The following is a 26,198-nucleotide window of genomic DNA, read 5'->3' as shown; positions in this document are numbered from 1 at the left end:
TGCGCGTTTTTTTTTAAATTCGAACATGAAATAGTTTAACACTAGAATATTATACTATGGAAACCAAGCTAATTATAATAAAAATATAGATAATTAAAAATTAACAAAAAAATACATATTTAAAAAATTTATTATTAAAAACATGACAAACTTAACAACTATAAGCGAACATGAACAGCAGCACCTTAGGAAAATTCGATTTAACTACGACTTTTAGTTAGCGGTATCTTAAAAAAGAACATTACATAACTTATTTACCTAAAATCACATTATTTGTTCTAACTACTGGAATATTATAACAAAGTAATTTTAGCAACAAATTTTGTACAATGGTCAATTAATTATTTGTATATTATAGTCTGTCCGTTTTGTGATGAATAGTTTGATAACTGACGCCTATGAAGTTTAGAATTTTGTTCGATGAATAAATATCATACTACATTGCTATTATCTATTTACAATGTTTTATAACTATTTTTTGGTGTATCTGTAGAAATAAATTTTGAATTATTGAGCAATTATATTATATTTTATTATAAAATATTCTTCCCAAGTAGGGTTAGAGACAGGCAGGCGGCCGGTTTAAAAAAAATTAAGCCAAAACTTTAAGGTTTAAAAAACATAGTGTGCCGACCCCACGTGAGTGGAATAAAACCACGGGGATGAATGCTATATCTCGTGAAAGTTAGAAATTAATTTAGCTATTTATCATTTGGTTAGAATATAAACTTGAGACAGTTTAATCTGGGTAAAGTAATTGACTTACATCTGTAATTATTAAGCACGTAAGTATCTTTGGAGTTAATCTACGTTGATCAATGGATTCTCGAAATATAATGGAACAAACATAAAAGTACAATGTACATAATAAATATTGTTTAGTCAAACTTACTTATAACTTTAACAAGGCCGCATATTATTGCTTAAATTATAAAACAACGAAATAATTAAAGCCACTCTCACTGTCATTTTATTACAAAACTAGTGCATTTTTAATTTACTTTCTCTACCAAACAAAAGTCGAAAGACTTTAGACAAAATATACCACGATATCGCCAATATAATCAAAATGGCGATAACTAATGTGGCGATGACGTCTAGTAAAGCGATTTGGTACAAAGGCATGTCTCTCGCTGGCGAGTGCAGCTGCGCGTGGTGACCCCACCGTATGACTCTCTCAGTCCAGTACACCGCAGTCTCTAGCGGGTCTGCCTGTCTGTCGCGCCAAATGCTCGATACACGTCGGGCATTTAATCGAGTTCTGTAAATAGAAAATAAATATATTTATAACATACGTATAATGGTTAATTAACCCGGATGACAATCTGTTGGCTGACAATCAGAACGGTGTCAGTCCGTTCACGGTATTATAAGGTTCAAAATTTATGGTGATTTTAATTAGCTGCAAGCACGTGTCTCTGATACCTAGATTAATAATGCGCAGTGTCTCGTGCGAAATTGCGAACTGTCATAAAGTTTGGGTGCACGTATACAGGCGGTCATTGTAGAACTGACATAATAGCGCGAGCATCATAGGAAAGACAAAAAGAATATAATTTTTATGCCATATCTTCAAGATGTATTTTGTTCACCGCTGTAAAGTTAGTCTTGAAAATCAGCATCCGTGTTTTTCCTTGTTACATAAAAAAAGCATAAGAAGGTACAAAGTATGTTAAAATGCAAGTACTTAGAAACAGGAAATACAAGCAAAAAATTGTTACTACTGTTTCGAATTGAATTTTAAGACAATTATGAAAATAAAGCATAACATTAAAGCAGAATATGAGAGATCACAAAAACGTTCAGCAACTACCGAGGTTCATGCATTTAATTACTAAACAAAAAACCATCATTTAATATAAGGAAATAATGTAGAAAATTTGACGTACTCAGCGCTTAACACAAACTCCAATGCTTTGGTAAGTTTTTCTTCAGTGAGTTCAATGTAAGGCACGACGGTAGCGAAGCCAGCTGCAGCGGCCGCCGCGGCATTAGCAGGCTGATCCCCGAAGAAAGGCACGACCACCATCGGCTTGCCGGCAGAGATCGCCTCCGTCATGCCTAGTAGACCGCCGTGAGCAATAAACGCTACTACCTTCTTGTTTTCTGTGTAAAAATAGAGAAAAATCATCACGCGCTGTAATTTAAAAAAAAAACTTGAGAGGTGTCAAGGGACACCCGGATGGAACGAAGTTCCTTTCGATTAATTAGTGAAGGAACCAATGTTTATTCTATGAATAAAAAACTTAAGTCTTCATAAGAAGTACATTTTATTTCTATGAATTTTCGTTATATATTGTCACGTCGTTGCCATGGTGAAGTAGCGCTCATTCGTCGTCAACATACTTACTATAGCAAAAAGTGTCGTGACAACTTTTCGTAAGAATTTTTTCCGTCTAGCCCCCTTTCACAACGCGCGATAAGGAACTTCGTTCCAATATAATTGACATGATTGAATGACTCAAAGTCACTGTGGTCACTAGAACCATCCAGAGAACATTTGATCTTTCTTGTTGACGGTTACTTCAACCCCGCGGAGTATGGTGTGGCCAGTGCGCACCACGCAACTGTTTTTGTATTCTTCTTTTTTTTTGTGTGTTCTTTTTTTTAATGTGAATATATAAATATAGCTACCGAAGACTTCAGCTCATAAACATCCCCTCACCCCTTCTTTAGTGATCTTGAGTACGGCAGTTAATTTTTCATTACATTATATGTCGTTCGACCTATCAATTAAATACCTGTGTTTTCGACCAGTCGGAATCTTATCATATCTTTGAATGATCGATGTATTTGTAAAAAAAAGCTGTCGCAATTCGAACCTTGATCTGTCAAACATGATCCAAAGTACCAATTTTCTTTTTAATAAAAATATTTTCGTTTTTTTTTTAAACTCGGAGATTCTATTCGTAATTAAAAGTAAATATGAAATGACCATTTTTCTAACTCAATCTGTTTAAGATTTAAGTCTAATACCGCGGATTAATGATTATTTTTATTTAAAACGCTATTTTTTGATTAACGCGTGCCAATGTAAATTACTCTTAATTTATGTGAATTAACTTTGTTTTGTTTTAAAGGTCAGTGTTTTTATAATTATACGTGTTTTTCACATTTACTACGACTACATAATTATAAAGATAAATTTACTGACATAAATCACATTTATATGCAACGATTTTATGTTCGTTAAAAAAAATTAAAGATGATACAGATATCGAGAACATAATAATGTGGTTTACTAAAAAAAAAATTGTAAATTACCCGGTTAACATTTGTTAGTGTAATTGATATATCCGTGATAATTTATCTAAATAGTCTTTAAATACTTTAATATGGAAATTCTTTTAATTATTCAATATACCTTTATATTTATCTTGACAAATTTAGTTTGATGTGCCGAAAGTGCTCATTTAGTTTACCTGCCGTCATGATTTCATAATATGTAATATTTATGTATGTAAATTATTTTTATGTGTGTTTTTACGACCATTTTACTTTTATGTGATTCAAATTATTTCTCTTGTCTTTTAATTATCGGTATTTAATGATCACCCGATCCACGCATCATGGTGTCTGGAAATTTATTTCATATGACTACGTTACAGAGGTTATCACTATTTTAAAACGCATGTGAAGCTTTTGCAATTTATTTCCAGGATTTTATCGTATCCTGATTTAACTTTCTTAAAATCGTTCTTCATAAGACCTTTTTAGTGTCGTTTTATTACTCAAATTTTGCAATGGTATTACGAGTACATACAACAGAATATATTCGTGTATGTGACTTTGTACTTATACATTCCTTTGTGACCTTCTGAAGCCTAAAAAAGCCTCCTTCTGTTAGTCACAATTTTTTTAATAAGTAACTAGTTATTCATCTTTAAATATCGTTAAAGATTTTCTAACATTTACACTGTCGAATCATTCGCGACATCATTACTTCTGACCTAACCTATGGTGATAAGCAAGCCATAACTACTAGTATAAGTATAATATTTTGGGGTTGCTGGGATTCTTTGGAGAGTTGGGTTGGCTGGTGTGAATCCAGATCCTGCTCACACGCAAAATACGTGTCAGTCGTGGAGTTGCGGAAATCGAGCCCTTACAACTAAGTATAATATAGAAAAGAGCATATGATCGGGGGTTCCTCGTGGGGCCCTATCCAATTCATAGTAATAAATCCTGATACGGCCCAATCAGAATGTTTTTGAATCTATGGACACAACCAGCTCAACGAAAAACACCCATAAATGCACAGTACTTCGTCCTCGCTTGTTCCAACGTTATACTTACGTAGCAATTCATACTGAGGCAGCCACTTGACTCTGAGGATGTTGCCGGTGAGCGTGCCCTCCTCGCCGCTACCCTCGAACTTCCAGATGACACGCTGCTTCAGCTTGGCTAGCGCGTTCACTATCATATCCTCCTTGTACTTAGGAATAGTGGAAGTCTTGATCAGGGAACCGAAGCTCAACAGGATCACGCCGTGTTCTGACTCGTTAAGGAACTTCTCGATATACTGGAAGGAAAGAAAAAACTAGATGTAAAATAAATAAATATTCAGAGCCTTTTAAAGGCAATGTTTTCTCTGTAATGGACATTTTGTTTTTTAATTATTATTAGGGCTATAACTGCTTCGGGGTTGAACCGAATTCTTCAGGATTGAACTCTCACAGTCACTGTATGACGTCATTATTTTTTTAACGTTTGCCAAGTGCCAAGTTACTGGTTGTCGGTATAACTGGCAGTGTTCGGGTTTACGTGTTTGATTGTTGGGAGATCTATTATACGATTTAACGGATGTTATTGAAACTAGCGGATTATGTAAAAAATACATGTTGATTAAATATGTATTAGAATAATTAATGAAGTAAAATTTATTTTATTAGATATTAACATCATAAGTATTTGAATGTATATTTATCAGATAAGAATTAATTAATTAAACGTGGTATCTAAATAGTAGACAGACAAATATATATTTTGCAATTTTTTAAAATACTTGAATAGATAACGTTGACGGTTGCTATATTGTACAGAAGAATCGTGCGTAATTAAACGAATCTCTTACAATACAATAATCAGTAATTATTTTATTATTGCTTTATATATGTACTAGTTGTTGCCCACGACTCCCTCCGCGCGGAATTAAAAAATAAAACGTAATAAGCAGCCTTTGTGTTCTTCCAGATTATGTTCTACACCTGTGCCAGATTTCATCAAGATACGTTGAGATGTTCCGGCGATACTTTCAAACAAACATCCATCCATCCATCTAAACATTCGCATTATAATATTAGTAAAATTTATTACAACTTGATACTTATTTTGCACAGTTAATCCACTTACCGTGGACATCTGCGACCAAAATCTCTGTATAAAACATATCGTCATCCCTGTCATTATCTTGGACAAAATAGAGATAACAATATGTTTTAAATGGAGATTTTTTGTTCGCTTAAACTCACGGTAAAAAAAAATGCTGCAATGCCAATGTTAATTTTTATTGTTTTTTCCGTTGTTTTAATAAAAAACGCAATTTTTTTTTTAATAATTACACATTTGTGTATAATTAATAATTGAAACACTTGTTATTCGAATAACATTATCATTACAAACACGTAAAAAAAAAGTTGTTGACTCGTGCGTGACAGTGCAAGTTGCGAACATCGTCAGAAATTTAAAATTAAATAATATTAAAAAATATACAAAATTACAAACGAACTTAATTTTGAGATTCTGCATTTAATTTTCGATTAAATAACACACATAAAAAAAAAATTCAGTCGAATTGATAACCTCCTTCTTTTTGAAGTCGGCTAAAAAGGAAAATCATCATTCATTGTCATTATCAGCCAGAGCTCATCCACTGCCACGTTGGCCTCCCCCATCGATTGTCACAATACCCCTTACTGCGCCGCTCATCCAATGCACTCCCGCATCCTTGACCAGGTCGTCGGTCCTTCCTACGCTACATCAACCTATCCGTGACCGCCATTCTAGAATTTTAATAGAAAGGGAAAAAAGTACAGAGTTTTAGTCCTAATTAAATTAACAATATGTAAATTGTTCTAGACATGCCGCCTTTATTGTTATTTAAATCGCATCGTCATCTTATTAGCGATAGTGAGTCGAGAGGTTCGAGAGGTTATCTGGACATTCAATAGCCTTAAATGACAACGGTTGAATTTTAAACAAATAATAACGTCTCTTACATTCACTGTAAAAAACAGCGATAGCAATTTGTGTCAATACAAGTGTTACAGCAGTCAAAACCCACAGTTGTAAATTGACACAATGAAAATAACATTGAACAATGTCTATTTGTCACGAAACCTGTGATCATCAATAGCATGTCATTTGTTGTACGGGTTTTTACTTCATACAATTTTCTAGTGATTCATTCGGTCTACGTTGAATTCATAGTCTGTTTTCCCTAAGCATACAAAATTGTCATTTTTACGTTTTTTGCGTACATCGTAAATAAGAGAGAAGAATACTTTTTGTGTTGTTTACTGGCACAATTATATAACACAAAAGAGTAGTGGGAATAGTTGAATTATGTTCTTTACACAATTCATTGGTCAGTTAAAATTTATTAACATTATTTATTGTCCTTATTAACTGAATTGTTTTTGTATTTATCAATTATGTGATTCATGAAGAGACAGAACCACACAAAATTACGTAACTTAATCTGTGTCACGTTTGTACGGTATCGTATTTCAATTTTATGGAACGGTTGGCAAAGGCAACGATGACAGAGTAACAATTTTTGAACATTTTTATGTAATGGAAGTATAGACTTTAGCTTGCATATTTTTTTACGCACTATAAAGGGAAGTCACTGGCTCCTTAAATACAGATTAGCCAAGGAAAGAAGGAAGGCTAAGGAAGAAAAGGAGGCTAAGTAGCCAAGGCGATATTAATACTGTAATCATTTTAGTATGCAATAAAGATTTTATTTAACTCACTGGTGTTAAAGGTTTCCGAGTGTGATCCAAATGCATACCGCCAACTTCTACCAACGCGGGTAGAAGCGGTCGTACTCCGTTCAACGCATGAAAGGTATTCACCAAAGTTAGAGTATAGTTTCTCGACAGATCCCTTAAATCCGGTACAGCTTTACGGAAACGTTTCTCGATTAGAGATTGTTCTTTCACTTGCACGCTCTTATAAAACCACAATTTATAAAACACACTTAAAAAGGAATTCTCAAGACGTTCAGTGTAAGTCATTCTAGAAGTAAAGCCAGTGGAAACCATAGGGACGTAAGAGGGATTGTCTATTAGTCCTATTCTTTCCGCAGACCATGGCATAAGGTTGGACGAGGACAAAGCTATTTTCGGAGCTGTATTTCCGTAAACATGTAACAGTCCAAGCATGCAATCAGAGTTAAAATTTTCCAACAAAATAACATCGTATTCCTTTTTTAACACATTAGCCAGCGGTTCCCATTGGATCATATTTTCGCATACATGTAAAGCGAAATGTGCCAAAGGTTGAAATTCGAACATTAAACCCAAAACACGTCTCAGTACTGGAATTTTCGAAATCACACCGTTACTTTCGAATAATGATAAATCCAATGATTCTAATAGCACTTGTGAAATATTCTCCAGACTTATATCGGTGTAGTTCTCAGGTGGGTTTTTGAGTGGGAAGAACGATACAGTGGTCACATGATGGCCTCGTTCTGCTAACGTTTTTAAAAGTGGTTCAAAGACCATCTGATGGCTCTTCCCAGGATGTGGGAAAAGGCCGAGTATTCGCGCACAGTTTACATGCGAAAATACAACTAGTGAAAGAACCGAGAGAAATATTAGTCCTCTCATCGCGCGCGCGTTTCCCTGACCGTGTCTCCGGGAATACTACCGCACCGTCTGACATCGTACGCTGCTTATTACGTTACTTATAATGTGCTATTTTAAGAATTACGCGTGTTCTCGTCAGTAGAGTTCATTATACTTGTTAAATTTTTCTACCCTGTCCAGTCTTCTGAAGGCGCCAGAACAGATATCTACATAATATTATTTTAAAACGCGCTAGTGGAAAGGTGGACTATGAACTCAAATCATGTCATTATACGTAGGTACGTTCGTCTCTTGTACGATATAGAATTATAATCTAATAATTATAGTATTAGTTTTCCGCCATTTTCTACACTGCGTATCGGACTGGCCCATCGCAATTATTGATCGATAGTGTTGTGTCGTTATCAGTTTTTAAGCCTTTCATTCTTTACGCGGAATTTCTAAATCCTTAAAATGTAAAACATTTTTTTGAACATGTGCCATAACTATTCTGTAATAAATTAACAAACAAACTATAATTATAAACTATTTTTTTTACGCTTTTTTCAAAACAAATAATAAATTTTGCGCATACTTATATGCAGAAATTAATTTGATGTTAAAATATGACCAGTATAGTGTTATCTGTGATGATATTTGCCTTGTCACTAGTTTTATCTAAATAAAAATATTGTATTACATTATACATGCAAATCGTTTGGAAGATATCACGATCACAAACAATAAGTGTAACCGAAAAATCAACTCGAGGACCGGGTGCGGCAGTTTTTACAATGTTTTTTCTAATAGACTGAATATCACCGGGAAGGGTACTACTGTGTTGTGACAGAAAAGAGATCAGGCGTATCTTTTGTCACCAGGGCGAAACCGGGGCAGGTCGTGGTTACATAAAAAAATCCGCCTATCTATCTGTCTGAAAATTTGTTCTTGGTGATTTCTGAAACGGTAGGAGCGATTTTGTTGGGAATTTTAACGGAAGGTAGATTTTTCTGTTTGTCTTTTTTAATTCCACTCTGATACTGCAGGCAACAGCTAGTATTTCATAAATATCGTGCATGTTCTACGTATTGATTTCAATATGCTTACCGGTGGCAACTCTTTCCTTGTGTGGTTTAAATGCATCCCCCCGACTTCTATAACGGATGGCACCAACGGCTTGGCTCCGTTCAAGATAGGAAACGAATTCACTAACATAAGAACCGATTGATTTCTGGCTATCTCTTCCAAGTCCGGAATTTTAGTATTAAAATGCTTCTCAATTATAGCTCGCTCTTCCTTTTGCAAATATTCATGAAACCAGTATTTTGAATAAACATTCACGATGAAGTTTCCCAATCGTTGCAAGAAATTCATTCTGGTAGAATATGGGCTCGTGATAATAGGAACGTAGGCTGGATTATCATTCAAACCGTACCTGTCGGGAACCCACGCCATAAATATACTCGATGACAAGCCGATTACGGGAGCTTTGTTCCCGTAAACGTGCAAAATTCCCATCATACAATCGCTTACAAAATTTTCCGTAAGTATCACATCATATTCTTCCTTCATAGCATCAGCTAAAGTTGGTAACCGTACTAATTGTTCGCAAACACCCAAACCTATCTCACCCAAGATATTTATCTCGACTTTAGCCTTCAGAAACAAGCTGAGAACTGGTATTTTCGTGAGTACAGAAGGAAATTCAAACATAGATAAATCTAGTGCTTCCACTCCTAAGTCCGCAACACCTTCGAGGCTGACATCTTTATAGTTTGGTGGCGGGTTTTTAATCGGGAAGAAGGAGACAGTTGTGACGTCATGGCCGCGGTCTGCTAGCGCTTGCAAAAGAGACTGGAAGACAATGTAGTGGCTCTTGCCGATGTGAGGGAACAAACCGAGGATCCGCGCACATTCAGCACTTCTACTAGCGAGCACTATGCAAACTATAAAAATTATGCCGCACCGCATCGTACACGTGTACTATTTAAGACGACTACAAGATAACTAGCTAATTCGAGCTTTACTTATTAATTAACTTCTAAAAGGAGGATGTTATCAATTTGTCTGTAGGTTGTTTTTAATTTGTATTGTTTTTTTAATCAACGATCGTAACTATATTATCTAGCTGTTGCCCGCGACTTAGTTCGCGAGGAATGAACGATTAAAATGTTTCTTCAGTTCGCAAAATCTATTAAAATACGAGCGCGTCAAGGCAAAATTATTTGTATTGTACCGACGCTGAAGTAAAAGCGTAGCGAAGTGTGTATTTTGCGAAATCTTGATTGCCCCCGCATAAAATAGCTATTTTCTATTAAAAGTCCCGACAAAATCAGTCTCGCCATTTCGAAGATTATCCGGGAAAAACGTGTTTTTTTAGGGAAAAAAACATGTGGATTGATAATTTAACATCTGATTATATAAAATTTTGATTAAAATGATATGGAAGGTGTCCTTCAAGCGCACTAGTTATTATCGGTCGTGTTGAATACAATCTTTCAGTCACGTCTACGTTTATGATTACTAAGACATTAAGATAATAGAATAATTAGTTGGAAATTATAAATATCAACATTTCCGAATGAAGACCTGATGACACTTCTGGGATTAATAATACGAAATGACGTAGGGTAGGGAACAAAATTCTTAATTAGTGAAAAAACGAGTTCGAATCTCACTCGCCATAACTTTTTTTACATAACTAAATATTTTTTTATTTTATCCGCTATATTTTAAAATAAGAATGTATTTAATTTAAAATCAGACTTTATTCGTATTTTTTTTTTATTTAACCCTATATTTTTAAATGCACCTAACAGATGGCGTTGGTTTGTATTCATTAGTGTCATTCAGTCTCGGTTTATTAATCATTCAGTTATTTTTCCAGATTTTTTGTATTGTATACATAACATGCGTAATATATTTTTTGCTTTAAAGAAAGTAAAAAAACGGGTATTATGGCCACCTGCTACTTATTACCTCTGAGTATGATAGTCATCCTTGTAATTTCGGTTTTTTGGTAAATAATTATCTATTCCAAAACATTTACGATGTTACGTCGTGGAAGTTTTGATGTGTTTCAACATCATTTATCAAGAGTATTTAATTTTATTATCTTATCACACTTTTACATTATCCTTGAGGTGAACGTCCTTTGTGCATCGTTCATTCATTTTGAGCAATATCAGTAATTCGATACGGTTAATATTGATTAATATGTGTGTCTGTATGCGAGTACAAATATATGTTGCTCGTCAACGTTTTCAGAGATAATTATTTACGGCTACGTATATTGTGCGCCTAAACATTCTTAAGGCGACGCAAATAACGCCTGCAAGAACAATGTAGGCAATATTTTAGTGTCTTAATATTGCTACGTTATAAAACAGTTCCAGTTTTCGTCCAGTTCCTAGGAACTTCCTTATTTTTGAAGACCTTTTAAACGAAATTAAATATTTTAAATAAATTTGAAGGTTACTTATTAAAATAATACGGTTCGATATCGAATGTATTCTACATTATACCATCGTAATTTATTAGTAAATAAGACAGGCACGCAGCGCGAACTAAATGGGCATTTGTGGTTATTGTCGAGTCCCTTTAGAACAAAGAGCGCTTACAAATCAATATTGGCTTCATTACCTTTGCTTGATAATTGGATGACATAAGATTATGAATTTATGAAATAAATAAATATACTATTATAGTCTTGTTCAACTTGCTTCTTACACAGATAGAGAGCTGATACCTTGATGACACTTAGATAATCTTTTATAAATACTTTGTTTATCTAATCCAAAACACAAGGACCGTAGTTTATGCTATATAAAACAATATAGCAATTATCTTTTACCTCAATTTAGCTATTTAAAGTTAAAACGAAAAGTTTATTTCTAGTATAGACTTTTTTTATTATCCGTTTATATTTATTCTTTTTTTTATGGCAACAATAATATTGTTTTATATGAGACGCTCCTGTATTAAATGCTGTTGGGTGTTGAGAAACTACTACAGAAATATGATAATTTGTGGTATTTTGTATCGAGGTAACAATAAAGAAAAAAGGGAATTAATAACACAACAACGTTAAATGAGGCGTAGCGCATATTTTTTAGTTTATAGTTTGTTTATCCCGTTAGATCACTAGATCTGTACTTCTTTTAACCACTATTGGAGTGTCTTATAAGAGAGATGTGTTTAATAATACGCTATAATAGACCTTAAGTAACGGATATGCGAGATTACACTTAACCACGCGTTGTTTCAGAACTATAGGCTTTTGTGACTTATAAGGGAACTTACAAGGCAAATGAAAAAGACCCAGCAATTTGTAAAGAAAAACTGCGCTTTCTTGTGATCCATGTTTTAATAGGGCTTGCTAATGTTTAGTCGGTGATTAGATGAATTTATTTTTAGACGTTATATAATTATTTGGCACGATTCCCTTCGCTGCTAATGTTACTATTCATAGCTGCCCAAAAAATTTAGTAACGTTTTAAAGCAGCCCTACCAAAAGAACCGTAAGTTTTAACTAAAATTTCTTCACTTTATCAACTAGAATTAGAAGATCTTCATAAATAAATGAAAGTAGATATATTTCATTCTTTTCTAAACATATGTTTGTACATAAATAAATCATTTTGTAACATCAATAAAGAATAAATAGTTTAAAATCTTTGCACAAACAAAAAGAACTTGTTGTATATTATGTGACATAACAACGGTCAAGTGAATCACTAAAAAAATATGGAGTCTGAAATACGATTGTGAAAAAATATCTTTCCAAACATCTATATTGGGTCCGGGTATGGAGGTTTATGTTATATTCGTATCCAAACTCGAAATAATTTCACCATAACAAAATAAACATTGGTCGTTTAACTACTCTTAAATAGGAATATATTTTCCGTAAAATATTTTTTACATATCTTCATATATTATCCGTTCTTTTTATACAATAGCATTTTATCTAACAATTTTCACAAAACAAGTTAAAATGTGAATAGCTCTTTACTTAATTTAGATCTTGAATTGAAGTGCAACATACAGCAAAATTAATGATTCTCTTTTTAACCAACTTTAACAAGATATCTTATACCTTTATTTAAATTAACTATGTGACCTTTCCGTAGCTCTTGTTAAAGTATAAGTTTTATTTACCTTCCGGAAGACGATTTGTAAATAATAAATACACGAAATGCATAATTATTGCCTCCTTTAAAGCACTAATGTCAGTCACATTCTACAGATATAATTCATGTGTAAACTCTATTGTTGATTGGTCAATTACTATGCGTGTGCGCATCTTACGTTAACCTTGTTTATGTGAACTTGGAATAATCTAACGTGAAATTTTCCTTTTGCTTTTATTATTATAAATTTACAATTCCATATGTTTACTTCCGCTGTGTATAAATTTAAAGTAACCAAGATAAAAATCTAGCCTGGGATGGTTTTTTTGAACTGGTATATATGTAATTAAAAAAACCCCAACTTTGCCGCAGTATGGCGAGGTTTTGTATATTCCTGATAAGGCTGTAAGTTTTTTTTTAATTCACGTTTTAAAAAATATATATATTCTAGTACGTAGGTAAAGACATAAATTCTTTGTGTGATTGAATAGTTCGCCATATTACAACGATACAAAGACGATAAACAATATGATTGAAATTGTAAGGTAACATTGTATGTAAAATGTTATAGTAGTATTGTAACTAACCATGACATCTATTGACCACATACGAGTAGGAAGTAAAATACAAAATCCCATTTATTATTTATTACTTTGTTACATTGTTTGTTAAAAGTTAATAGAAATGTAAGAAAATAATTATGATTTTTTAATATATACTTAAATTTTTATATTATATTTTTTAAAGTTTATAGTTTTAGGTTCTTTATTCCTACTTAAAATACACATTTTATAAGATTCCCTTTTTATTATCTGTGAAATATTGAATATTAGTTAGAGAAATTATTTTTAAATTTTAAATTGATTCAATAGTGTTGCCAAAAATATTTTAATATTATGGACTAATTAAAAAAGGTTATAAATATTAATAAACGGTTTCATTTTAAGAGAGATATCCTCTTCTACAAACCTATGTCTTGATATTGTTCCGTTTCTGACTAAACTATAAATAAAATTATTTGCAAATAACTAAAACTTAAGATCAAAAATACCTATTTTTAAAGTTAATATTGTAAACAATAATCGAAAGGAAGTAATTTTTATTTTATTCTGTCATAAAATAAGTCATCGACCGTTCAAATTAAAATTGACATCGATTTCCTTGGAACTATAACAGGTCTGTGGTCCGAATGACTCGCTGCTCGCGTATCGCAATCCATAAAAAATGGTAAACTAAAATAACGTAACGAATGAACCCATTTGATTACAAAATCTTTATCAACTTTGTGTGGAATTTGTCGATTGTTCCACTATATTTTGAAAGAAGTGAATTAAACTTCAAATAATTATAGTCAACGCATAAAAATGAGAAAAAAAAGTAATGAATAAAAACAAGAAATAAAATGAAAAATTTAAATAAAAGCATGTTTCTTCATAAAGGAAGTTTTTTAATATCAATTTTAACATTTAATTGTTGTATATTTCCCATGAATAATAAAAGCTATAATAATTTCTCATAATTTTTCGAATGAACAAAAAAAAATATCTCTTGATATTGTGTAAAATGATAAAAAAACATCGTATTCATAAAATTAATAACATACAATTAATAATTTTGTTTTTTGACACCAAAGTTTTGCCAGTGTTAAAAATACAATTATTTTTATTTTGTCTTAATTGTTATCTTCGTGGCAATAAATTAAGTTTACTTAATTAAATATTTTGGTGACTTAATTTACACATAAAAACTATCCTTACCTATCATGTGTGTATTTGAACCAAAAAAGGAAACACGAATTCCTTCGTAATCATTCCTTTAATAATTTTGGTAAATTTTTTTTTAGGCATTTAATAATTCTATGTCGTAGAAGATTTACTGTTTAACTCCTCAAAATTCAGTATTTTAATCATGCCATAATTTTAATAAAAATAGTTGAGTACCTTTAAGTAATTATTAGTTGCAGCAGAATTATGACAACTTGCAAGATACAAAAAAAATCATGATATCAAAATTATCAAAAATGTATTTTATTATTTATTTCAAAATGGCGGACCTAACAGTTATATTGATTTGAAGTATAAATGAAAAGTGAAAGTTTTCTATTTGTTACGCTGTTTAACAATTACAGTGTATCCAATAGAACTGTAATGTAGACCACATCGAACAGATTGTTTTTTTTTATAGTTTTCCGTATCAATTTAATCAATCAGTTTTTTTGACTAAAGCATATTAAACAGTTAATACTTTGATTAACTTTATCAAAGAGTTTTTAAGTGATGAAGAAATGATAATGAAGAAAAAAGTTATCTTAAATAAATACTACATACATAATGGTTTTAATTTCAATGGGATGAAAACTGTCTTTTGATGATTAAGGGTGACTTTAGCACTACATATATGTACCACAGATGAAAAAAACAGTTTATTTTATATACAAAGTATTGTGGAGTGTAGTCATAGCAACGACTCCCGTCAAATGTCCCTTAAAATAATCAAAATTATAAACTTTTTCAAGATAGTTCGTAAATTATTTATGAAATAGAATAGAAAAATCACATTTTTAAAATCATTACAACAACGTATACCTACGTTAGCGCCACCTACTTAGAGCTTTTAGTTTTTCTCTCCATTAATGATGAGTAATTGTTTTAATATGTTTAACAGCGATTAGATGAAACATATTTTTGCCCATATGACAATTTTTTTTTTGTAAAAATCTTGCAATATACCTGATTACAAAGAGCTATCAATGCTAAGTTAAGGCGTGGTTCTAGTAACTTATAAAGCGTTTAATTACGTACACATCCAAGGTAGTTTTCTAACGGTGTAGTCAATGACTCTAGTTGGAAATTGCTTCAACACTATAAACAGTTGGCTGTAACGTTTTCTCTTATTATAATTTTGTACTTAATAGGAACTGGATTGGTTTGTGTACTTTTTTATTTAACAGTCCTAGTCGGATGTAGTTAGGTCTTTGTCCTTCTAGGCTATTGTAATCTTAAAGGTTTAAGTGATTTTGGAGGGAAGTATTGTTTAATATTTTCCCACTATGTGTGACATGTAATAAATATTTTTTATTGTTATTATATTTTTTCCAGTGTGTCATAGAAGTACATTGTGTCAAGTTAATTAGCAGTAAATTTTTAACCGACTTCAAAAAGAAGAAGGTTATAATATTACTTTGTATAAACACGGTAACTTAAATCGGGATGTCTAGGTACAAAACCAGAAAAGCCATTATACCATATTATTCAATGATTTTCGTTAATAAATTATTGATTTTATCTATGTATCGAAAAATAATTCAATATCTGTAAAAACTATTTTTAGTCTTGTGCATATTCACCTCGTTTTACGATATTGATTTATAAACAGTAAATGCGAGTATACTTGTCGGAAATATTGTATATACTTGCGTAAATAGTTCTTATCTTCATCGTCATCATCATCATCATCATCAGTTCACTACACGCCCACACCGAGGGGCACGGAGCCTACCATATGTTACGGGGTGACCAGGCCACAATTAACCAGGCTGGCCCAGTGCGGCTTGGTTGATCTCACACATTTCTTTGAATTTCTTCTCAGATATGTGCAGGTTGCATCACGATGTTTTCCTTAACCGTAAGAACGTCGAATATAAACATATGTAAATCGAAACTCGAAAAACACATTGGTACATGGAGGGATTCGAACCCAGGGCCTGCTGATTGCTAGTTAAGTTCTTAATCCCTAAGCCACAGATGCTCTAATCTCTAATCTTACCAATAAAAATATTTACATTTTATTGCCTATGCCTTAACCATAACCTTAACCCATTGTATTATCAGATACCGTTCTGTATATCTTTGAATGATATTAGAGCTTGAGTAATAATCTTGTGAGTTATATAAATCACATAAAGGTTTAGAACAAAGTCCTTCAATACAATAAGTATAACTAATAAAATATTATCTTTATTTGTACACTTAATGAGTGTTTAATCTAAGTACTGATTTATTTAATATTCATCAAAATTATATCGATAAGTGACTAAAATCGAGAAATTTCAAAGTACTGTTAATATATAAATTGATAAATGTACATGTCAAGAAAATAAAAGCGTGTTAATGGAAAATATTGATTACATCGTCCTATTTTATGAAGTCAGCTTAGACTCGTCACACACAGCTGCAATACCATAATAGTATTTACACATGAGAATCGAAAATGGAACGCAAAGTTTGCTCGACGTTAGATTTAATTCATCATCAGCTCACTATACGTCCCCACCGAGGGGCTCGGAACCTACCCTAATTTAGGGATGACTAGGCCGTAGTCAACCAAGCTGGTCCAGTGCGGGTTGGTTGACTTCATACATATCTCTGAATTTTTTCTCAGATATGTCACGCATCACGATGTTTTCCTTCACCGTAGATTTGATTACATGGTGTAAAATAGGCTATTGGATTCTCAAATCAAATCAATGCCAAGTTTATATCAGTGTGTTCGTTCGATTCCGGTTTGCTTTGACAGCAGTGTGCAGAGGCCTTAATGTGTTTGTGAGTACATTATCGAGTGCAGTTTAAGGTCAGTCGTTAAGATATTTCTCTGCCATACGAGTACATCTGGCTTTGATAACAATCCTCATTTGAACTATATTTAGTACCTTGTCCCTTTAAACAGGATTGTTTGTTTAATTCTTACGCGCTCTTTATTTGTGGGAAACATTATTTGTTTTATATTTGTTTAACATAGGTAGGTTGGTCTGTTATACGTAAAAATATCTTATGTTGTTGGTTTTTGACCATTAGAAAAATTTTAAAATTTAGTTACCTTCATAAGGTTACCGAAACTTTTTTGGCAGCTTTAATATTATACGGCGATCCAAAGGCACGCGACACAATAAATTTGGCACGTCGCTGATCACGAAATTCATTATGCAAACGAAAAATAAATGTTAACCATATATATTACGTAAGATGTGAACGTAAGTGATCTCTACTACGGAATATTCTCAAAATTAAAATTATTTGGTGGCATGTCTATTTCTTTAAATTTTTTTAAAGGTACGTTGATACGTAAAGGTTCGCCACCCTTGACTGTTTATGGCCAGCATCGTATTTATTTGATTTTGATTTTTTTTTTGATTTTGTAAAAATGTAGCAGCACTGAACGTGTTAATAAATAAATATTAAATAGTACTGTGACGTAACGAGATATGTAGAAGAGAACTATTATCACACAAAGGCCTCTAATAAGCTCGTTCAATTTAAAATAAACACTAGATAACCGTGGTAGGACAGATGACATGCAATCATGAGTAATAGCTTGCGCATTATAAATCGTCCTTTTATGGTATCGATTGGATTTTATATTATTTATAGCCAGCAGTACGATGACCTTACGGGATACTCTTGTGATTTGTACTAGTTGTAACCAGCCTGAGTAATCGGTTCCAGCGTTTATCCTATGTGACTATCCAGAGATAGGCCAAGATGGCATACTATCAATATGACAAAGTGATAAATAAAGATGGCCACGACATATAAACACGAGGAACACGACTACAGGAAAGTAAGAAGTCAGGCTAGTTGTTGATATCCTTGTACTTAGGGTTGCCAGGTCGCCAAACCTACTAGCCGGACAGACCAGCCAGTTTGGCCGGACATTTGGGTAGAAAGGCCGGACACAATATATTATTTAGGATTTTGTCGTAGTATTAATAGTTACAATCTCGTTTGGGAAATGTAAAAAGCCTAACAAAAGCCGTAAAACCGATTATTTTGGCCGGACACGCAATCAAAAGCCTACCTATGTCCTCCGGCTTTATCCGGACGCCCGGCAACGCTACTTGTACTTGCAGTTTTTTTGCCGTGAAAGCGATAGATCATCCCAAGCCGCTTTTGATAAGTCATGAGTCTTTGATTACGTTGGGGAAATAAATATGTATATTAATTAAAATTATTTAATGGACTGAAAATAAATTTATAATGTGAATTTAAACAATGGTTATTGTAACGATAATTCTAACATTCAATAGATAATTTTTACAACCACATAAATAACTGTAATAATAATACATAAACTAACGTCCATTAATTTTCAGTGAAAATACAAAAAGTAAATATTACATGTATATTTCATAATATTATTCCCAACCAGCAAAGAACCGCATAAACCAGAAATTTTTATTTATTTGTGCGTGAATAATTTTTATCAAATTTAATTTATCGAAATACCTACATTTCAGATACTGTACTAAAATATTTACAGTAAAGCAAAGAAACATTCTTAATTTTTTGTCATTTAGAAACAATTTCAAAGGGCACTGAATAGCGTTAATTAGACAAATAAAATAACTTACCGGTGGTATTACTTTCCTCTTGTGATCCAAATGCATCCCGCCTACTTCTATGACGCCGGGCACTGTTGGTCTCACACCGTTCAGAGCGTGGAAAGTGTTCACCATCATCAAAGAATAATTCTTTCCTAGGTCATACAAGTCCGGTATCTTCCTACCAAATCGTTTCTCAATCAATTCCCTTTCCTTCACTTGTATCGCATAGTAGAACCAGAAATTATGATACAGCTGGAGGAATGTGTTCTCCAATTTCTCCGCAAATGTCATACGAGACGTAAAGGATGTGCTGATCACGGGAACAAACGCAGGGTTGTCCAGTACACCGATCCTGTTTCCAGACCAGGGTAGTATATTACACGATAACAACGCAACAACGGGTGACTTTATACCATAAACATGGAGCAAACCAAGCATGCAATCACTGTTGAAATTCTCAACCAATACAACATCATAATCACCTTTCAACGCTTCAATTAGCGGAGGCCAATCAAGTGCTTTGCCGCACACATTTAGAGCCATTCCTGCCAGTGGATGAAACTCCATCAACTGCTTCGCGATCCTGTTCACTATCGGTATTCTGAGTAATAAATTAGGTGACTCGTATATCGATAGATCGAAAGTTTCAAGACCTAGACCGGCGATGCCTTCTAAGCTGACATCCGTGTAATTTGCGGGTGGATTTTTGAGAGGAAAAAACGACACGGTGGTTACATGGTGACCTCTCTCCGCTAACGTACGAAGTAAAGGTTCGAAAACCATTTGATGACTTTTGCCCGTGTGAGGGAACAATCCGAGGATTCTGGCGGCATGAGTGTCCGTTATTACGATAGCAGCGACCGCGAGTAAAAGGCGGGTACACATCGCGCAAGTTTCTCGCACCGCGTCGCAGGGAGGACTGTCGTCCACTCGTCCACCGTTGTAACTGCAGCGCCGCGTTAACAAATGCTATTTTCATTTTCAGTCTTTCACATGACGCTCCCTCGTGATAGCATAATGAGAACGTGGAACAATACGAGTGTCCATTAAGTTTAATACTTCCTCATAAGTATCGGCTATCGACAGATAATTGCTTTGCGTTAGTTACATGAGACTCGAGCGTCCACCATCTAAACAACGATACAAAAACATATTGCCATCCTTTTCACTCTCTTTGGAAAAACAGAGTTAAAAAATCATTTGTATAATGGCTACATGATGACATTTTTTGCACATTATTAAATTTTTACGTGCTTGAAGTTTTTTTTCAAGACTTATTTGAGTTCTGCTTCTAATAAATTACTACCTATTACTAATTGAAGTAGTAATAATATTTTTTTTTATTATTTATTAAAAAATCACTCGGAATACAAATGAAGCTGCTACCATCCGGATGAAAAATAAAGAATAATAAAATAAGCGAGAAGTTTCACCACCGAATCATTCGTACGAAACATAATTTTCTTTCAAAAATAGATATAATAATACATTTTAGTACATATCAAACCAATAGTAGTAACTCACAGATACTGAGTACATATAGTTCACATACAAAAGGGATACTTCGATCGTTGCTCCAATTTACTAGTCGTCAATTGATCTCGGGTCGAGAGATCACGGTCAACCAATTGGAAAATTGTGGCCATCATAGTATATATTGTTTTCAATTCAACATTTGCTGTGTATTCCCGCGACTTAATCCGCGTGGAATTAAAAAAGACACGTTTTTATTTTGATGCGGAATTACTGAGTTATATTTTGACAACAAAAACTCTTTCGCACGGGAATCCTACATTTTTTCAGAACGTAAAGTTTGCTTTACGTTATTCCAAATTATAATCTGTGTTCCAAAATTCAGTATATACTTAGTATAGAGTATTCTATGGAGTATGGTGAGTATCTTATACATCTGTGGGCTCGATTGGAGATTAACAGAATGAAGTGACCTGGTAATAAACATTAGTAGGAATAAAAACATTAAATACATAACCATGTTACCCGTTTTTAAAGATGATTGTATTACTTAAATACCGATTAGTGAATTGTTTATATGTTTTTTTTGTATGTCGAATTTACAAGAAGCTAATTTTTTTCTATTATTTGTTCTATGGGACTGCCCGTTCCATTTCACCTGTCTTACACGAGCGGAGTAACCGTATTAAAAAAGCGAATGTGTCAAACGATTTCTTTTTTGTGTGATTTTGTTTGGGGAAATTCAAGCTTTAATAAATTCAAAATCTACTAGTCTTCGTTATTTAAAAAAAATGGGACCAATCTGCAAGCACTTCCTTCCGATTAAAATATTTTTTATCAAAATCGGATCACCAGGGGCGGAGTTTCGCGGTAACACACATTAAAAAAAATACAGTCGAATTGATAACCTCCTTCTTTTTGAAGTCGGCTAAAAAAGGCACCCGAATAGGTCCCTCTAAGATCCGCTTGTAATCACTTTTCGAAATCAAGAGACGTTTTTAGTATTCATTAATTTAAAGACTTGTTCGTATGCCAACTATAAAAATTGTAAACAAAGCAAGTCAATGTGTAAGCAATAAACGGTTTATCAACTATTTTTATTATCAATGTTGGTTGCATTTCGAAATTGGAACATTAACGCCTGCCAGTTATTGCATCCAAGTACTTATTGTTACAGAACCTTGGTTGCGATATTAAGAAAACTTTCCTGTGATTATTAACGTCAAAAGTATATCCTCGTTAATAAAATTGTCTTTACTATTTCAAAGAAGGTATGGATAATATTACTCCTTAAAACTATAAAACTCTGATACTGCTTTCTTCAGCAGCCATTACAAAAAAAATGTACGGTTTTATCATGCGTGCAATTGCAGAATTTAAACGTCCATCAACTTACCTTAGTTCATTCGCAATTTGAATATGCTGTGCCTATCTGGAACACCATATTATAATAAATATATTTAATCAATAGAAACGGTACTAAGAAAAATATCTCCATTGCCTATACTACAGATGTTTTCATACATACTTACCTTATCAAGGCCTAACCAAATTCAAATGACTACGTCTCAAATCTAGACATGTTCAACCTGAAGCGGTGCTGCTCCACGATCTGTTTGTCAGTATCATAATAGATACGACTGCACTTATCTAATTTAAAAGATTACGTTACAAAGTTCCCACAAGGGTTCCTAGAAATTAATATAAATTATTTGCACTAACTCGATGTCGAACTAATACCGATAAATGGTCACAAATAACCAGAATTATGAACACTAATAACAGGTTTAACTTAATCATTAGGTTTATAAGCTACAAGTTTTCTACTCATAAACTTTAAAAAATTCTGTGATTAGGATTCAGCACTTTAATGTTGAATCCTCTCAATCTAAAGATATTAACATAAAAAGAAAAAAAAACTAGGGTCGTTGACAATTTTGACGTCAACGAAACGAAACGTTAATATGCTTTTTCATTTTTCAACCAATCGACTTTGAGTACAAGTTATAAGTTATTTACGTTGAATTTTAATTTATATCTATCTATATATATAAAAGAAAGTCGTGTTAGTTACACCATTTATAACTCAAGAACGGCTGAATCGATTTGACTGAAAATTGATGGGGAGGTAGCTTAGAACCAGGAAACGGACATAGGATAATTTTTACCCCGTTTTCTATTTTTTATTCCGCGCGGACAGAGTCGCGGGTAAAAGCTAGTATATATATAAAAGAAAGTTGTGTTAGTTACACTATTTATAACTCAAGAACGGCTGAATCGATTTGACTGAAAATTGGTGGGCAGGTAGCTTAGAACCAGGAAACGGACATAGGATAATTTTTACCCCGTTTTCTATTTTTTTTTATTCCGCGCGGACGAAGTCGCGGGTAAAAGCTAGTATTGTATATTTTTTCCATTCTAACATTTTGTTTGCTCTATGCACTGTTAGATGGCGGTGTACGGAAAATCATCGGAGTGTTAAATTGCAGCTCGCGGTGATATAAAGACTTTTGTTAAGCTATTCTACATTGTTTACGCTTTAAAAATACTTACAATCTCCCGTGAATCTGTGCACGCGGAATTTAAAAATTATATATACTAGCCTTAGTGTTCTACCAGACTATGTTCTACATCTATGCCAAATTTTATATGAAATCCTTTCTGCAGATATATTCCAAAAAAACATCCATCCAAACATTCTCATTAACATTAGTAAGACTAGAGATCGCACGCGCGGAATAACTATGTTTTATACTAGACTATGTTACAGGTGTGAAGAGGAAAGATTCGAGTTTCGTCTGATGTACCATTAATATTTTTTGTTATCATGTTTATCTGTTGTTTATGGCATAATTGGATTTTTGTAAACCAGTTTTCTTTTTATATGTTTAACCTTTCGTGAGACAATAACAATAAACTAATTAAGAACAGCTCAACTCATGTATGATTGTCTGGTGACGCCAGGGACTAGTTTCGGACCCGTCTTGGGTCCATCATCAGGGCGAGTGTTTATTTATTTATTCGGAGAATTAACAGACACAAGTTTATGTTATAGTTACATGCGTACAATATATAAGGACATAAAAATTATTATCTGGAACATTCTCACTGAGACATACATAATTGCAAAAGAAACTATTTTGAGAAGTTCTCTGTTTTCTCTTATTTAACATTGCAGTTTAGTTATTTTTGCACAGATTATATCCTCTGTATAGCATATTAATTGTATGAAGATTAAGAAAATGACTGAATGAAGGCTTCATAATAGGAAGGAATTTTACTAATATTATAAATGCAAACATTTTGATGAATGGATGTTTGTTTGAAGAATCTCCGGAACGGCTCAACGGATCTTGATGACATTTGGTATAGACACAGGTGGGCACAGTTAATCGAAAAGTTAACTTCGTTAATCGTTAATTCGTTAATTAAAAAATTAACTTCGTTAATCGTTAAAGCGTTAAATTCTCGAAAATTTAACGCAAGTTAAAGTTAATCGTTAACAGTTAACCGTACCAAAATTATACATACTAATTTTACACTTATGTGGCGACACTTGTTTAAAATAGTAATTTGACTACATATTCTATACCACATTAGTATTAGAGACAAGTATGAATGCATTATAGTATATTTCATTATGAGTGCGGTAAGCCTGTCATTGCAAAAAGTTCCGACAAATGTCTACCCGAGCTGAGGCGCAGCCGAAGGTGTGGGTTGACAGTTGGAAAAAGTTGTAATGACAGTTTCTCACGTGTACTAAACAACTATTTTTGATACAGTTGCGAGAAAATGAAGCAATTTAATAGAATAATAAAAACACAATAAACTCAACTAACTAAAATGTTTAGAAAATGGCGCCAACCGTAAAAGATTACAAACTGAGATTTTTTTTCTTTTCTTCACCCATTCTGGGTAGGCAAAGGGAACTATGCCCAAACAACCAAGTCTTCAATAGATTATTTTAATTGATATGAAATGAAAATTAAATTTAATGAGATGAAATAAAATAAAACCTAACCTAATTCATTGAATCAAATCATTAAATCTGATATTGTAACAAATAAGGAGCTTCTTTTTAGAAATATTTGCATGAATCATAAAAACTTCAATGATTTTTTTTTTTGTAAAAACTTAGTGGTTGGTTTTTCTTTATAGCAAACATTATTTTGACAGTTGTGAAAGAGAACGCAGAGTTTGAAAAAGCTAAAGAACGAGTAAAAAAAGTTTTTTAATACAGTTTCTCAAAAAGTGGCGTATTGCAGGGACGAAAAGCGTTCGGAATGTGGGCTATTACATACTCGTGCTTTTATATACTCGTAATGAAATATACTATTTCGAACCTTCTTTTCATTTTGTCCTGTTGGTCCCGTCTTTCCCGGGACGCTCTGATACATCACACTTGCACGCGAACTTCATATGTATCAATTATCAACTCGTTCGTTCACCATTCGAGTAGCTGACAGTCGCCCAACATAGCTGAACTTACGAGCGTGGCGTGGTGCGTAATTTAAACAAAATGACAGCACGTCTCCAAGTTTCAAATTTAACGATTAACGGACTTTTATTAACGGAAGTTGAGTTTAACGGAAGTTAACAAAAGCGTTAACACTTTTTGAAGTTAACTTAAAAGTTAATCCGTTAAGCAAAATGTTAACTTCGTTAATTAACGATTAACGGATTAACGAGTTAACGCCCAGCTCTGGGTATAGATGTAGAATATAGCCTGGAAGAACACATAGGCTACTTAAGTTTTTTTTTTTTTAAATTACGCGCAGACGGAGACGCGAGCGACAGCTAGTAAAATATAAGGCGCATTGTTACCATTGTCGAAGATAATGTTTATTCTAACTGATTTATGAAAGACTAAATTTACATAATGATAACATTTTAAGTAAGGGAATTATAATGGTGGGTATCCACTGCAGTAACACTTTTATTGACAAACATTGACATACTTTTAATTATTTTTTTCACAAAACAGAGACAATGTGTAAATAAGTGACACAGCAATTAAATACTATGGTAAAGCCCTTCCTTTATCAGGCAAAGTAAATCTTCTAAATCCTGTGATTTTAGTTGCTAAGCACAATACTATGTCATAAAGCTTTCTACATGGTCAAAAAAAACATTCAAAACCAACCAAAAAAAAAAATTAACAGGTTCTCCATATATCTGAATACTTACTCTTACTAATATTATAAATGCGAATGTTTAGACGGATGGATGGATATTTGTTTTAAGGTATCTCCAGAACGGCTCAAAGGATCTAGATGACATTTGGCATAGATGTAGAACATAGTCTGGAATAACACATGGGCTACTTATAAAGTTTTTTTTTAAATTCCGCGTGGGAGGAGTCGCGGGCAACAGCTTGTATGTTGAAGAGAAAACATAAATGTTAAGAGTATTTTATTATTAAAATAATTTACAATGACAAAATTTCCAACAGAGTTAGAAAAATTTTAAAAATTGTTC

The 26,198-nt window shown here is 33.1% G+C and overlaps 1 protein-coding gene across 3 annotated transcripts; it reads right to left on the bottom strand.

Moving 5' to 3' along the window:
• Positions 1 to 580: 580 nt before the first annotated feature.
• Positions 581 to 20,216, bottom strand: LOC106719504 (UDP-glucosyltransferase 2-like). Of its 3 annotated transcripts, none has more exons than XM_014513857.2 (4): positions 19,275 to 20,216; positions 4,297 to 4,522; positions 1,890 to 2,106; positions 581 to 1,261 (listed from the first exon to the last, which is right to left on the bottom strand). In XM_014513857.2, the coding sequence occupies exons 1-4, from the start codon at positions 20,130 to 20,132 to the stop codon at positions 982 to 984; spliced, it is 1,581 nt and encodes a 526-aa protein (XP_014369343.2). In that variant the 5' UTR covers positions 20,133 to 20,216; the 3' UTR covers positions 581 to 981. The 3 variants fall into 3 exon arrangements, with proteins under 3 accessions (XP_014369343.2, XP_014369341.2, XP_014369342.2); XM_014513855.2 differs by lacking the exon at positions 19,275 to 20,216 and adding an exon at positions 8,904 to 9,839; XM_014513856.2 differs by lacking the exon at positions 19,275 to 20,216 and adding an exon at positions 6,978 to 7,869.
• Between the last annotated feature and the right edge of the window lie 5,982 nt (positions 20,217 to 26,198).

The sequence above is a fragment of the Papilio machaon genome, chromosome 7, assembly GCF_912999745.1.
Source record: "Papilio machaon chromosome 7, ilPapMach1.1, whole genome shotgun sequence".
In the NCBI taxonomy this organism is placed as follows: Eukaryota; Metazoa; Arthropoda; class Insecta; order Lepidoptera; family Papilionidae; genus Papilio; species Papilio machaon.
This window is presented reverse-complemented; position numbering and strand designations above follow the sequence as displayed.